Source organism: Nothobranchius furzeri, chromosome 14 (assembly GCF_043380555.1).
Source record: "Nothobranchius furzeri strain GRZ-AD chromosome 14, NfurGRZ-RIMD1, whole genome shotgun sequence".
Classification (NCBI taxonomy): Eukaryota; Metazoa; Chordata; class Actinopteri; order Cyprinodontiformes; family Nothobranchiidae; genus Nothobranchius; species Nothobranchius furzeri.
In genome coordinates, this window is record NC_091754.1 from 28,156,676 (window position 1) to 28,169,168 (window position 12,493).

At 49.3% G+C, this 12,493-nt stretch overlaps 1 protein-coding gene across 8 annotated transcripts in view; it reads left to right on the forward strand.

Annotated features, from left to right (window-relative positions):
* tbc1d4 (TBC1 domain family, member 4) overlaps window positions 1–11,803 on the forward strand; it is a 47,463-nt gene extending 35,660 nt beyond the window's left edge. For 6 of the 8 annotated variants that reach the window (XM_054746744.2, XM_070544051.1, XM_054746746.2 and 3 more), the window contains 4 exons: window positions 720–879; window positions 960–1,129; window positions 10,261–10,437; window positions 10,911–11,803. In XM_054746744.2, coding sequence (XP_054602719.1) covers window positions 720–879; window positions 960–1,129; window positions 10,261–10,437; window positions 10,911–11,141 — 738 coding nt within the window. In that variant the 3' untranslated portion in view covers window positions 11,142–11,803. Of the gene's footprint in view, window positions 1–124; window positions 389–719; window positions 880–959; window positions 1,130–10,260; window positions 10,438–10,910 lie in introns of those variants that run through there. The other 2 variants (XM_015966012.3, XM_015966013.3) reach the window with 2 other exon arrangements.
* Window positions 11,804–12,493: the final 690 nt, after the last annotated feature.

Consider the following 12,493-nt stretch of genomic DNA (forward strand, 5'->3'; position numbering starts at 1 on the left):
TCATTTGTGTAAAATAACTGTTATTATCTTTGAACACCTAAAGAGAAAATGTCAGTGACATTACATGTTTTTTCCCCACCTGCAGATAACTTTAGTCCATTTGAAGCTGAGTTCATATGAACCTTTAGAGCAGTTCTCTTCCTGCTACAGGGTTCCTTCAGTGGGTTTTATGTGTGTCTCCACCTCTCAGTCAAACCACACCTGCTCTGTTAGTTTCAGTTAAACATCAGCTGACCTCACCGGGGTTCAAGCATCAGCAGGGTGGTAATGTTTAATCTTCATCAGGTAAGAGTTTAGCCGAGCCTCCAGGTTCTCTCCCCTTCTCGGCATTTCTGGTTAAGCATCAGAGGTTTCATGTGTTTTCGTTGCTCTTCAGGAGGAGGCTCAGGTATGACCTGACTTCTTAGTAAGGAAATTGTAAAAACAGGCAGTCTAATTTTAGCCCGAGCTAACTTCTGCTTCTCCTTTCTGACTTCTCCGCTCTTTGCTGCATGAGTTGTTAGCACAGCTTGTAAAGTGCCTCGATGCTTGCCTGGACAAGCGTCTAAAACCACTCCCCTAGTACATTAGGAGCTCTGTTTTTGGATAAATCTTCATTTGTCAGCTTCTTAGATTGTTTTTAGATATCATGTCCTTTTTTCCCAGATCCAGATATTCCAGTTTATTTTGGCTCGGCATGTTTCAGCCTGAGTTTTTGTTATCTGTCTTTAATGTCCCAGATTCAGATGTACCAACTCTCCAGGCTGCTGCACGACTACCACCGTGACTTATACACTCACTTTGAAGAGCACGAGATCTGCCCGAGCCTTTACGCCGCGCCATGGTTCCTCACTCTCTTTGCCTCACAGTTCCCGCTCGGATTTGTGTCCCGTATCTTTGGTATGAATATTCACCAAAATGTGTTTGTTCCTCTGAATGAATTAAATGCATGTTTCTAATTTTTTTTCTTCCTTTGTCAGATTTCGTGCTTGTGCAGGGAACTGAGGTGATCTTTAAAGTGGCTCTCTGTCTGCTGAGCAGTCATGAGGGTGAGATAGTGGAGTGTGACGGCTTTGAGAGTATTGTGGACTATTTGAAAACAACACTTCCCACTCTCACACAAGCACAGATGGAGCAGACTATTGCAAAGGTACATTTGCTGCAGGTTAATAGGTGTGATGATGTGTGCAGAGTTAATGAGTAAACCAACAGTCTGTAACTTTCTTTTTGCATTGGAAGCAGGTTCCTACAGAAGTACCTTTACACAGACTAGGTAGGAGTGTTTACATGTGCATCAAAACATACTAAAATGCAGAAAACAAGATTTTATTATTGTGACTGGTCCCAGGATTAGATCCCGGATAAGCCCCCATGTGTTTGCTCAAAAATGGTAACAATAGGACTGTTTTGAAGGAAAGCGAAAATCTAGATTGCAACTTAAAGAGCAAGTCACCCCCAAATCATCTATTTCTTCTGATGAACTATATAAATGTGTGTCTAATCGTGCTGCAGACACGTGTAGTCAATAGTTTAGCACTTAAGTGCATTTTTGTAAAAAAATTTTATTTTCTGCCTAAAACTGTCAGGGAAGGGAAGTGCCATTGTCAGGTAAAAACTGCACTGCATTTGAATTTAAATCTGCCATTGCTATTGGCTAAGAGGTACCCTAGGACGTTAGCTGGTACCATATGATGTCACAATGTTGTTGTAAGCCTGTGTGTGTGTATTTGTTAGTGGCTCCGCCTTCTCGGTCTGCCAGGCAACAGCATTTGTTGCATTTTTTAAACAGGAAGTGTGAGTGGAGTAATACTCTGGTATGGGGTGACTAGTTTGCTCTTTGTGGCTAAACAACTCACAGCCGCTCTTGATGAACATAACATCTATGATTGCTTCCAGTCAGGTTTTCATAGAGCTCATTCTACTGAAACAGCTCTTCTTAGGGTCTCTAATGACCTTCTGGCTCACAGTGATGCAGGGGACTGTTCTGTTCTGGTCCTGCTGGACCTGACTGCAGCCTTTGACACTGTTGACCATCACCTGCTACTGGAGAGGCTGAGAGACTGGGTAGGTCTATCAGGAACTGCTCTGGAATGGTTCTCCTCTTATCTTTCTGAGCGCTCCCTTTCTGTAGCCGTCTTAAGTTTAGGTCCTCCACCACCTCCCTTACCCATGGTGTCCCACAAGGTTTTGTGCTGGGGCCTCTACTCTTCCTCCTCTATCTGCTTCCTCTTCAGCACATCCTGAGCTCCTTCAAAGGAATCTCCTACCATCTTTATGCAGAGGACATCCAACTGTACTTCTCCTTTAAGCCCCATGAGATGTCTAAGCTGCAGCTGTTACACACCTGCTTAGACTCTATCAAAACCTGGATGGCTGGGAGCTTTCTACAGCTGAATGAAGAGAAGACTGAGATCCTCATCTGTGCCCCAGACAAGCTGGTTCCCAAAGTCAGAGACTCTCTTGGTCAGCTTGCCTCTCACACCAAACCCTCCATCAGGAATCTTGGCGTAACCTTTGACCCAGCTCTCACCCTGGATTCTCATGTCAGTTCTCTTGTTCGCTCTTCCTTCTTCCATCTCAGGAGCATTGCCAAGCTGAGTCCCATTCTGTCCCGCTCTGAACTTGAGACAGTTATCCACACCTTCATCTCCTCACGTTTAGACTACTGTAACTCTCTTTTCACGTGTCTGAGTAAAACCTCCCTGAACCGTCTACAGGTGGTTCTGAACGCCTGTGCTCGGCTTCTGACCAAGTCCTCCAAACACACCCACATCACTCCACTTCTCCTCCAGCTTCATTGGCTGCCAGTCAACTTCAGGGTTCATTTCAAGATCCTGGTTCTGGTCTATAGGGCCTTACATGAACAAGCACCATCTTACATTGGTGATCTTCTTAGTCCCTACACCCCCAGCAGGTCCCTGAGGTCCAGTGATCAAAGCCTACTGGTTGTGCAGCACCAGGCTAAAGACCAAAGGTGACAGATCATTTGCTGCTGTGGCCCCCAGACTCTGGAACTCTCTCCCCCTGAGCCTGAGATCGTTGGTTACGTATTGTAACCCCAGATTCTATGAGTCTAGTCGCAGCCCTTAAGCTAGCTGCTATTGGAAGGATGATCTCCGCATCAGCCAATCATGAAGAGCTTAAATGTACGCCCACCAATAGTGGGCCCCCTCATGGTATATAACCGCAGTGACCCCACTGCTCACCTCCAATGGCTCTTATTCCCATCATAACCAGTGGGGCCAGTGGCTTAAGGGCTGCGACTAGACTCATAGAATCTGGGGTTACAATACGTAACCAACGTTCTATTTCGTCTAGTCTTAGCCCTTAAGCTAGCTGCTATTGGAATAAGGCGCAGCTGGATGGGTTTACGCCCCACTGGTTAACACAACCAATGGACACACCCAATCAAATCTCCTCTAGTGGGGGACGTTCAGCCTCAGACCAGGCCTAAAGACTGAGGCAGGCACGATAAGAGAGGGGCCCCCACTAAAAAACATCATCCACAAGAGGATAAAATCCATCTCAGCAAGGCCAATGAGGTGCCATAAGCATTCATTTAGCCTGCTGGGGTCCAAGCACTGAACGAGTGATGGAACCTGAAGACACATCTCGTAAATAATAACGAGTAAAGGAACAGGGTGAAGCCCATGAAGCAGCCTGACAAATGTCTTCCATTGACACACCACTGAGGAGCGCCATCGAAGAGGAAATTCCTCTGGCCGAGTGAGCCCTGAGTGCCTCAGGGGGATCCCGCCCTGATGATGTGTAAGCGAGGGAAATGGCGTCACACAGCCAGCGTGAAAGGCGCTGGGCCGACAGCGCCTGACCAAGGGAAGACTCCCTGTAGTGCACAAACAGGTTTTGTGAGCGACGAATCCCTGAAGTGCGTGACACATATCGTGCAAGCGCGCGCACCGGGCAGAGAAGGTGAGAAGCCGCCTCCTCCTCAGAATTATGGGGAGGAGGAAAAAGTCCAGCCAATGAAATTGACCTGGATTTGAAGGAAGCATTAATGCTTTTGGGCACAAAGGCTGGGTTGGGGCATAAAACAGCAGACCCGCCATCCTCCCGGATCCTGAGGCATGCGGGAGCCACTGAGAGGGCGGTTAGGTCACTCACTCTCTTAACTGATGCTAGCGCCAGCAGCAATGCAGTTTTAAGCGACAGGAACTTGAGTGAGACCTGGTCCAAGGGTTCAAATGGAGCTTCAGATAAGCCGTGCAGAACCACCGTTAGATCCCATTGGGGAAAAAGCGGGCGGGACACAGGTCTGTTCCTTCTGACACCTTTTAGAAAACGTTTTGTGAGGGGATGATTGAAAACAGATCTATCTCCAAAACCCTGATGACATGATGAGATAGCTGCAGCATATGTCTTAACAATGCTGAATGCGAGGCCCCTGTCCATCAGTATCTGCAAAAACGATAGAACATCCGCCAGCTGGCAGGAGAGCGCTTGAACATTCCGTTCTGCGCACCAGTTCTGGAAAGCTGCCCATTTAGCAGCGTAAGAGGCAATGGTAGAGGGCGCCCGCGCACTCTGAATCGTGGCCACCACATCATGCGGCAGCCCAGAAGCCTCTAAGCGTGACCGCTCAGCGGCCAGACACACAGCCGTTGGCCTATTTCCGGAGGATGTTTGATTATCCCATCCGCCTGGAGAAGGGCGTCCGCCCTCCACGGGGAGCCGGACACTAGCGCTTGCAGGTCCGGAAACCATGACGCGGACACGCGCCTGGGAGCCACCAGAATCACCGAGAGCTGTTCCGACCGAATTCGGTCCAGGAGACGGGGAATCAGAGGGACTGGTGGAAACGCGTAAAGGAGCGTTTGAGGCCAGGGCTGGTGTGAGAAGGCGTCCGCCCCGAGCGGGGGTCCGTCCCGGGGACTCAGGGAAAACCACAGGCGACACTGAGCGTTTTCGCGAGCCGCGAACAGATCCACAGACAGTTCCCCGAACCTGATCCAGATCTGTGATATCAGTGCAGGATGTAGACGCCAGTCGGAGTCGCGGGGTCCCCCTCTCGACAGGATGTCTGCCGCTACATTCAGTACCCCCGGAATGTAGATGGCTCTGATGGACAGCAGGTGGACATGTGTCCAACACAGTAAATCTGTGGCGGCACGCAACAGTGGGAGGGATCGAACTCCCCCTTGGCGATTTATGTAGGCTGCCGCTACCCGGTTGTCTGTGTGAACTTCGACATGATGGCCCTCGAGAAGGGCAGCGAAGTGTCTGATCACATTCCTCACTGTCATAAGCTCCAACACATTTATGTGCTCGTGCGTGTGGGAGGGCCAGCGATCTGCCACCGTGTGGGACAAGCACGTGCCCCCCCACCCCGACAGTGACGCATCCGTAAACACAGATACGTGTGACGCAGGACGTCCGATGGGAACCCCGCGTGAGAGGATGCAGGGGTTCCCCCAGTGAGCGAGGTCCCCGCCCACTGAAGGGGGAATCCTCAACATACGTCTCTTCTGACGTATTGGGTGTACCCGGAGGCGGACGAACCAGCGTTGCAAGCGCCTTGTGCGCAGCAAACCTAGCGGCACTACTGAATGGGCTGCGGACATCATGCCCAGGAGTTTCATGACTAACCGGGCTCTCACGATCTTGCGGGGTTGAACACGGGAGATCACCGTGGAGAGATCTGCCGCTCTTGCAGGCGACAAACGTGCTCTCATTAGGGAGGCGTCCAACTCCACCCCGAGATACACAATCGACTGGGATGGAAGGATGGAGCTCTTTTCCCAGTTTATAGAAAACCCTAGGGTTGACAGATGCTCTGTCAACCTCCTGGTTTGCTGTGACGCCTCGTCCTCGGACCGAGCGCACAGGAGAAGATCGTCCAGGTAAAATAAGACCCTCATTCCCTCCGTGCGCAGTGGCTGCAGCGCGGTCTCCAGACATTTGGAGAAAGTGCGCGGGGCTAGCGAGTAGCCGAAAGGGAGGCGATTGAACTGATATTGAACTCCCTTGAACGAAAAACGCAGAAACTTCCGGTGGTTTGGAACTACTGGTATGTGGAAGTATGCGTCTTTCAGGTCGATTGACGTGAACCAATCCCCGGGGCGCACATATTCCAGGACTTGTCTCATCGTTAACATGCGGAAATGCATTACTGCTATGGAGCAGTTGAACAGGGACAGGTCGAGAATCGGCCTCATTCCTCCCGACTTCTTCGGTACTACGAAGTAGCGGGAGTAGAAACCCGAGAGTTCTTGTCCGCGAGGGACTCGGGAAATAGCGTCTTTGGACAGAAGTTCCCGCAGCTCCAGCTCTAGCGCCTGAGACTGTACTTGCGATGTGAACGTCGTCTCCACGATCCCGTTGAAGGGAGGTGGAGTGGCCTGAAAATGAAGTGTGTGACCGCAATGAATGGTGTCCGAAATCCATTTGCTCATGATGCAAAGGCGGCGCCACTCGTGCGCGCGTTCCGACAATGGACGCGTGTGCGCGGTCACGTGAACAACGTCTGAGGGTTGTGCATGCGCCCTTACCGCCGTCGCCCGTACCAGAGAACTGGGGGCGACCCATGGAGGGCTGCGCTCGAAAGGGCAAGTGCGAAACAGCTGGAACAGGCTGGTCCACACCGCGGAGCGTGGAGTCCGAGAGTGAAGGACGAGTGGGAGCCGGGCCTGTGCACGGGGGCGACAGAGTGCTAGCGGATGGAGCCGCGCACTGTGCCGCCGCGCGTGGTCGAGACAGCGACATGACATCCCGCCCCACCCAACGGCGTGGGGAGAGCGGGACGAGTTGGGCCTGGCCGGATGCTGGGGCCAGAGCGCAAATGGAGCGCACCCTTACGGCTGGCCGTGTATTATGACTACCTGCAGGAACATGTGTGCGTGAAGCAGTGCTTGGTGTGGGGAACATGTGTGAAAACTCGGCAGAGGATTCTGCGGAGGACTGTAGGATTGAGCTCTTTGAGTGACGTTTTTTGGGTTTTATTTCAAAACCAACAACATCAGAACAATCAGTAACACACACATTCTCCCCAAAGAGTCACTTCCGTGGCTGCTTTCGGCGAGGCTCCTGCACCTGGGACTGCCAAGACGGCGTCTGCTGGCCCCGCCGGAACCGTTGTCCGCCATCTCGCTGGTCCCGCTGATGTGGAGCCGAAGCGGGAGGCCGGCTTCGTGGAGCGGGCGGTGCAGCTGGACGTCTGAAGCTTCCGCGCCGTTCGTCCCATCCTCTGGCTGAACGGCCGGAGTGCGAGGCTGACCGAGGGTGGACCAGGTCTCGCACCGTAGCCGATAGTTCGGCCGTCTTCTGAGCCCTCTCAATGACGCCCCTAAGATGGGGACCAAACAGAACATCGGTGGTGATGGGGCCATCCAGCATCTCCCTTTGCAGATGTTCCGGAATGGAGGGCAGGGCCTTCAGCCAGATCGCTCGCTGGATGAGGGTCTGCCAGGCAGCGATGCGAGCAGAACCGGTGAGCACAGCAGCACACAGATTGAGGATGGCATCAGCAGTCTTAGTTATGACGGCTTTCGACTCCTCGGGAGCTTCCAACTCCTCCATCATCTTGGAGACGCCGAAGGCAAGAAGGGCGATGTTATTCCCTGCAGCGCCGGTCTGAAAGGCACACTGATGTGCGCGGTCGGTGAGCCGCGTCAGCAGCTGGTCATGTTTTGAAGCGGGAACAGCTCGCGGGCCAGCGAGGTGGTTCTTGGCGCCGAACAGCGAGGCCAAATCCGGCTCTAGTGGAGGAACGGACGGCCAGCCTTGGTCGGAAAACCCCTCGACCTTGGTGATGGGCGCATATGTGGAGACTGGCGCCTTGAGCTTGGCAGGCTCGGAGAAGGCGGCAGACCAGCAGCTCATAGCAGCGGGGAAGCGCGGCCAGACAGGGTCTGGACAGCGTGTCTGAGTTGCCCCGAAAATTCCCGCCAAATCATCCGCTTCAGGCAGGGCCGGTTCTGGCACAGCTAGCCCCTTGCGGGCTACTGACGCAGAAATGATGGCGGGCAGCTCCTGGAGCAGTGCTCTTACTGCTGGCAGGGAGGAGCGAGAAGCCACTGGGGCAGAAGGACCCGCTGAGCGAAGCTCGTCGACCTCCGTTATGTCTAGGAGGGACGCCGCCTCATCGTAGTTTTCGCTGTCAGTGACGTCATCCAGCCGGTTGAAGCCAGCCGGCTCCTGACCGGCGTCGAAGAAAACCAAAGCCTTGTCCAGCGGGTAGGAGTCAGCCACCGGAAATTCTTCGTCGGCGGCGGGAGTGAAGTACTCGACCCGGCGAATCTTCTCCGCCACGGGCAGAGCGGCACAGAACGGGCACGAGGCCTGCAGGGTCAAGGCCAGGCCAGCGTGGTGAGCCCCGAGACAGACCTCACACTTAGCGTGCAGGTCGCCGCTGGAAATGGAGCCCGTCTGGCAGGTCGGGCAGGGTCTGGTGTCGCTGGACATGGCTGGTAAGTCGTCTTCGGATAATTTGCTCTTTTGAGATAATATTTGCTCTTTAATAAAGCTCTCAAGCTTGGCATGAAGAGAAAAAGGAGGTGAGCAGTGGGGTCACTGCGGTTATATACCACGAGGGGGCCCACTATTGGTGGGCGTACATTTAAGCTCTTCATGATTGGCTGATGCGGAGATCATCCTTCCAATAGCAGCTAGCTTAAGGGCTAAGACTAGACGAAATAGAACAGTGGACTCAGTGGTCTCCTTTAAAAAGCAGCTGAAAACTCATTTGTTCAAGCTGGCTTTTGTATGACCTTCTTCACCACTCTCTCTTTATTCTGCTCTCCCCACCTATTCCACCTTCCTCAGGATCCACTGATTTCCCTCTTTCCTGTTCACTCTCTCCCCTAACATTTTTTTTATCACAATTGCCTATTTTTTGCTCATTTTTAATATATTTTAACCATTTTCTAAATTATTTTTATATTTTTACATTTTTTGTTTTTGTGAAGCGCCTCGTGATTTTTATCTTGAGAGGCGCTATAGAAATGATATATTTTTCTTCTTAAAGAAACACAGAGCAGTTTTCTGCCTCTCCTCGCTACTGGCTAAAAGAGGAATTACAACTACCGTAAAAAACCCTGCAGCAGTCTGCTGTAGCTAGTGCTACCAATGAGCTAAAACTAACATGAGTCAAGTCTTACTAAATAAGCCAGAAATTAAAAAGATCCACAATGTTGAACAAATATTATTACTTACAAGTCCAGGAGCAACAAAGCCAGATCACAATCAGCCCGTGATTTCATAGCCTTTTTCAGGTTCCTCAAACTAGTGTAGGCCACTCCAGTGTTTACTCCGGGTTTCTTTGCTTCACCTCCAAAGACGTGACTCTCTTACTTTTACTCCCAGGCTCTGCCATAATGCAGGCAGTAGGGCTGCACGATATTAGGAAAACCCACAATATGCTATAACAGTGATTAATAATGCGATGACGATGTTACTTGCGATAAATCAAAACTTAACTCAGGAACAAAAATAATCAAAAACAAAGAACTAAGAAATTTACAAAAAAATCATAAAAATGAGAAAAGCAAAACATGTTGGGAAAGGAAAAAAGAAAATGAACAAGAAAAGGTAATCAGTGGATCCTGGGAAAAGCAAAATCAGCACAAAGAGCAGAACAAAGCTAACTCAGGTGTTTGCTAACCATCAAAACTAAGTGCCGTCCGCCTCGAGGGCGGGCATCTAACCTATCACTCAATTGGGCAAATGGGTGAAGAGCTCTATTTGATTTGTTAAAAAAAACATCATGCTTCCGTTTGATTGACAGAATGCATTACGTGTAGCAAACATTTGAGCTGACCATTTATTGCGATATTTATCAGTTCAATGCAGTATGCATATTGTGCATGCTGATATCGCGATAACGATACATTAGCGATATATTGTGCAGCCCTAGCAGGCAGACAAACAAACTTCTTTTTATTCTTTTTGTACTTTTTATTGATGATCAGCAAACCGAAAAAGCTAACTGCACAGAAAATAGCTAACAGCCGTAATGCAGGTATAAGAACGCCCCCGAAAACATCTACCCGCTCCACAAAACTGTTACGTGCAGTATCTAGTCAGCAAAGGGCTGCAGAGTGGTGTCAAATATGAAACTGGTCACGTTTCTAACCCAACAATCACTGACATCAATGTTAAAGATCTAGCTTAAAGTTTAAAAATCTATTTAGTGTTACTTTAACATTTTACCCTTAAATGGATGCATCCAGAGGAAATTCCCATTTGTGCAAGCATGGCACCTTGGAAGCAGGCAGGAACAGGGTTAGATCTAATTAAACACACTGTGTCACAAATATTATTTTCCAGGTGATGGAGATGGACATCTCCAAGCAGCTGCATGCGTACGAGGTGGAGTACCACGTCCTGCAGGATGAGATGCTGGAATCTGGACCACCACCCGACGACTCTGACCGTCTCGACAGATTAGAAAAAACAAACGTACAGTTGAAGAAACAGAACATGGAGCTGCTGGAAAAACTTCAGGTAAGGAACAGAAAGAGCCGAGTCACATTTTAATTATTTTTGTATCTGTTTATAAGAATAAGTATAATTTTGTTAAAGCAATACCTATTTCTGGAATCCAGAGGAAACTAGTTCCTACTAATGTGTGTCTCAGGCTGCCTATAGATGGCACTAAAACACAAGTTGTATATAAGAAAAATGTGTAAAGGGACAAAAGAGCTGAATGTTTTCTGTGCGGACCTGTAAACGAGGACATGGTGTGCTTCATACCAGGAGAACTCCTTATTTATCTGATGGAGGAAACTTATACAACTTCCACTTTTGGGGATTATAATTTATAGAAAATTTATTCTGGATTCAATATAATAAAATGTTTGGTAGATGATGTTTTGTATTCTGAAGTTTTAGTGAAACTTTCTGTTTTCCCTCCTGGTCCAGTGTTAGTCCTTGTTTGGCTTCTTTGTTGACTGAAGTGTAACGTCTTCCTCCTCCAGGCCGCACGGCAGAAGATCCAGTCACTGGAGATGAGCGTAGAGACCTTCCTCTCCCGGGAGAGCAAAATGAAGCACATGATTCGCTCCCTGGAGCAAGAGAGGGCATCTTACCAGAGGACCATAGAACGCATGCGCTCGTGCCTTCCCCCTGATGCCCTGACAGATGTGGAGATGACCCAAATCAAAACAGGACCCAACGGGAAAGCCAAAACTGCAGCCAAGAAGCCCTGATGGTAATTGTGTGTGTGTGAGGGGGAGCTGCCTCCGACATGGCTAGACACACAGGTGAGACTGACAAATGGAGACCGCTGAGTGGAAGCCTGCCGAGCTCCTCTGCACTTCTGTGCTGGAATGTGATCATTTTGTAAACGCGTAATGTCCCGAGACAAACAGACTGTACGGGAAACATTTGTTAGTTGGTTGGTGGGTGGATTGTTTCTGTTAAAGTGTTTCCATCGTGCAGGAGGAAAAAAAAACTGCTGTTTGTTTAATGTGTTTCACTGCAGATATGAAGTTTGAAGGCAGAATCAGCCTCATCCTTCAGGTTTTAGATCTTTTTTACTAATCGTACGAGGGTTTCTAGATAGCTTTCCTGTGAAAATCATTTGCAACACTGCCTTGATGTATTTACTACATGAGTAGCACCAAACGGACATTATGAATGAAAGATGCCTGGCCCACATAGCCATCACCGGTGTGTGGGAGCCTTTCAATCATATCTGGGATGCAAATCAGCCTCAGGCAACTTTAATAGATTTTTTTATGACACTCGAAATGCTTATGAATGTAATAGATCATTGTTTCATCACAAAAATTCCATGTTTGCATTTACTTTGATCTTCCGTCATCGCAGCCTTATGTGTGCACTTGCTGTTTTTTTGTTTTAAAGGAGGAAGTGTTTCTTCCAAAGCTCAGGCAGGATGTGAGGTTGTCTGCCTCTTCAGTTTCCTGTGCGACCGGCTGCACAGTATTTTTTTCCTTTTTTTTTTTAGCACCACCTTCAGACTCTGAGGCAGAGCTCGCACTCCCCAGGAGGCGCAGAATAACCCGAACCGCGGTGGAGGAGCGATCAGAGTGCTTTCTCCATGGAAAGTCCTAGTGGCAGTTTTGCTTTTGTCAGGTTTGAAAGAAGCAGCAACATCTCATTCTTTAGTTTCATGGAAGTGAGAGAGAAAAAAAACGAATTTGTTCAGATGATGCAGCGCTGCTTTTCACATCTCCAGTTTGTAGGAAACCTTGAGTGTTTAGGTGACTGAGGGAGATGGAAAGAGAAGAAAAACAAGAACTTAAGAGCCCTTGGTTGGCCCTTCTAGTGCATATGCGTCCATCTTAAAATTAGGTAAAACACACACACACACACACTGTTGTGAAGTGGCTGACAGTGTGGTCAGACTTCAAAAAGTGCCCCTGACTCCCTCTTCAGTTTTGTTCCATCCCACCTCCGTACCTGACTCATCATCACCTTTCATTATAGGGAGACCAGTCCATAAAAACCAGATCAGGGAGGTTTTAAACCACGAAACAGGTGAATGTTTATCAGGATTTCTGCTCCTGGTGACAATCTTTTATTTTCAAATGAGACC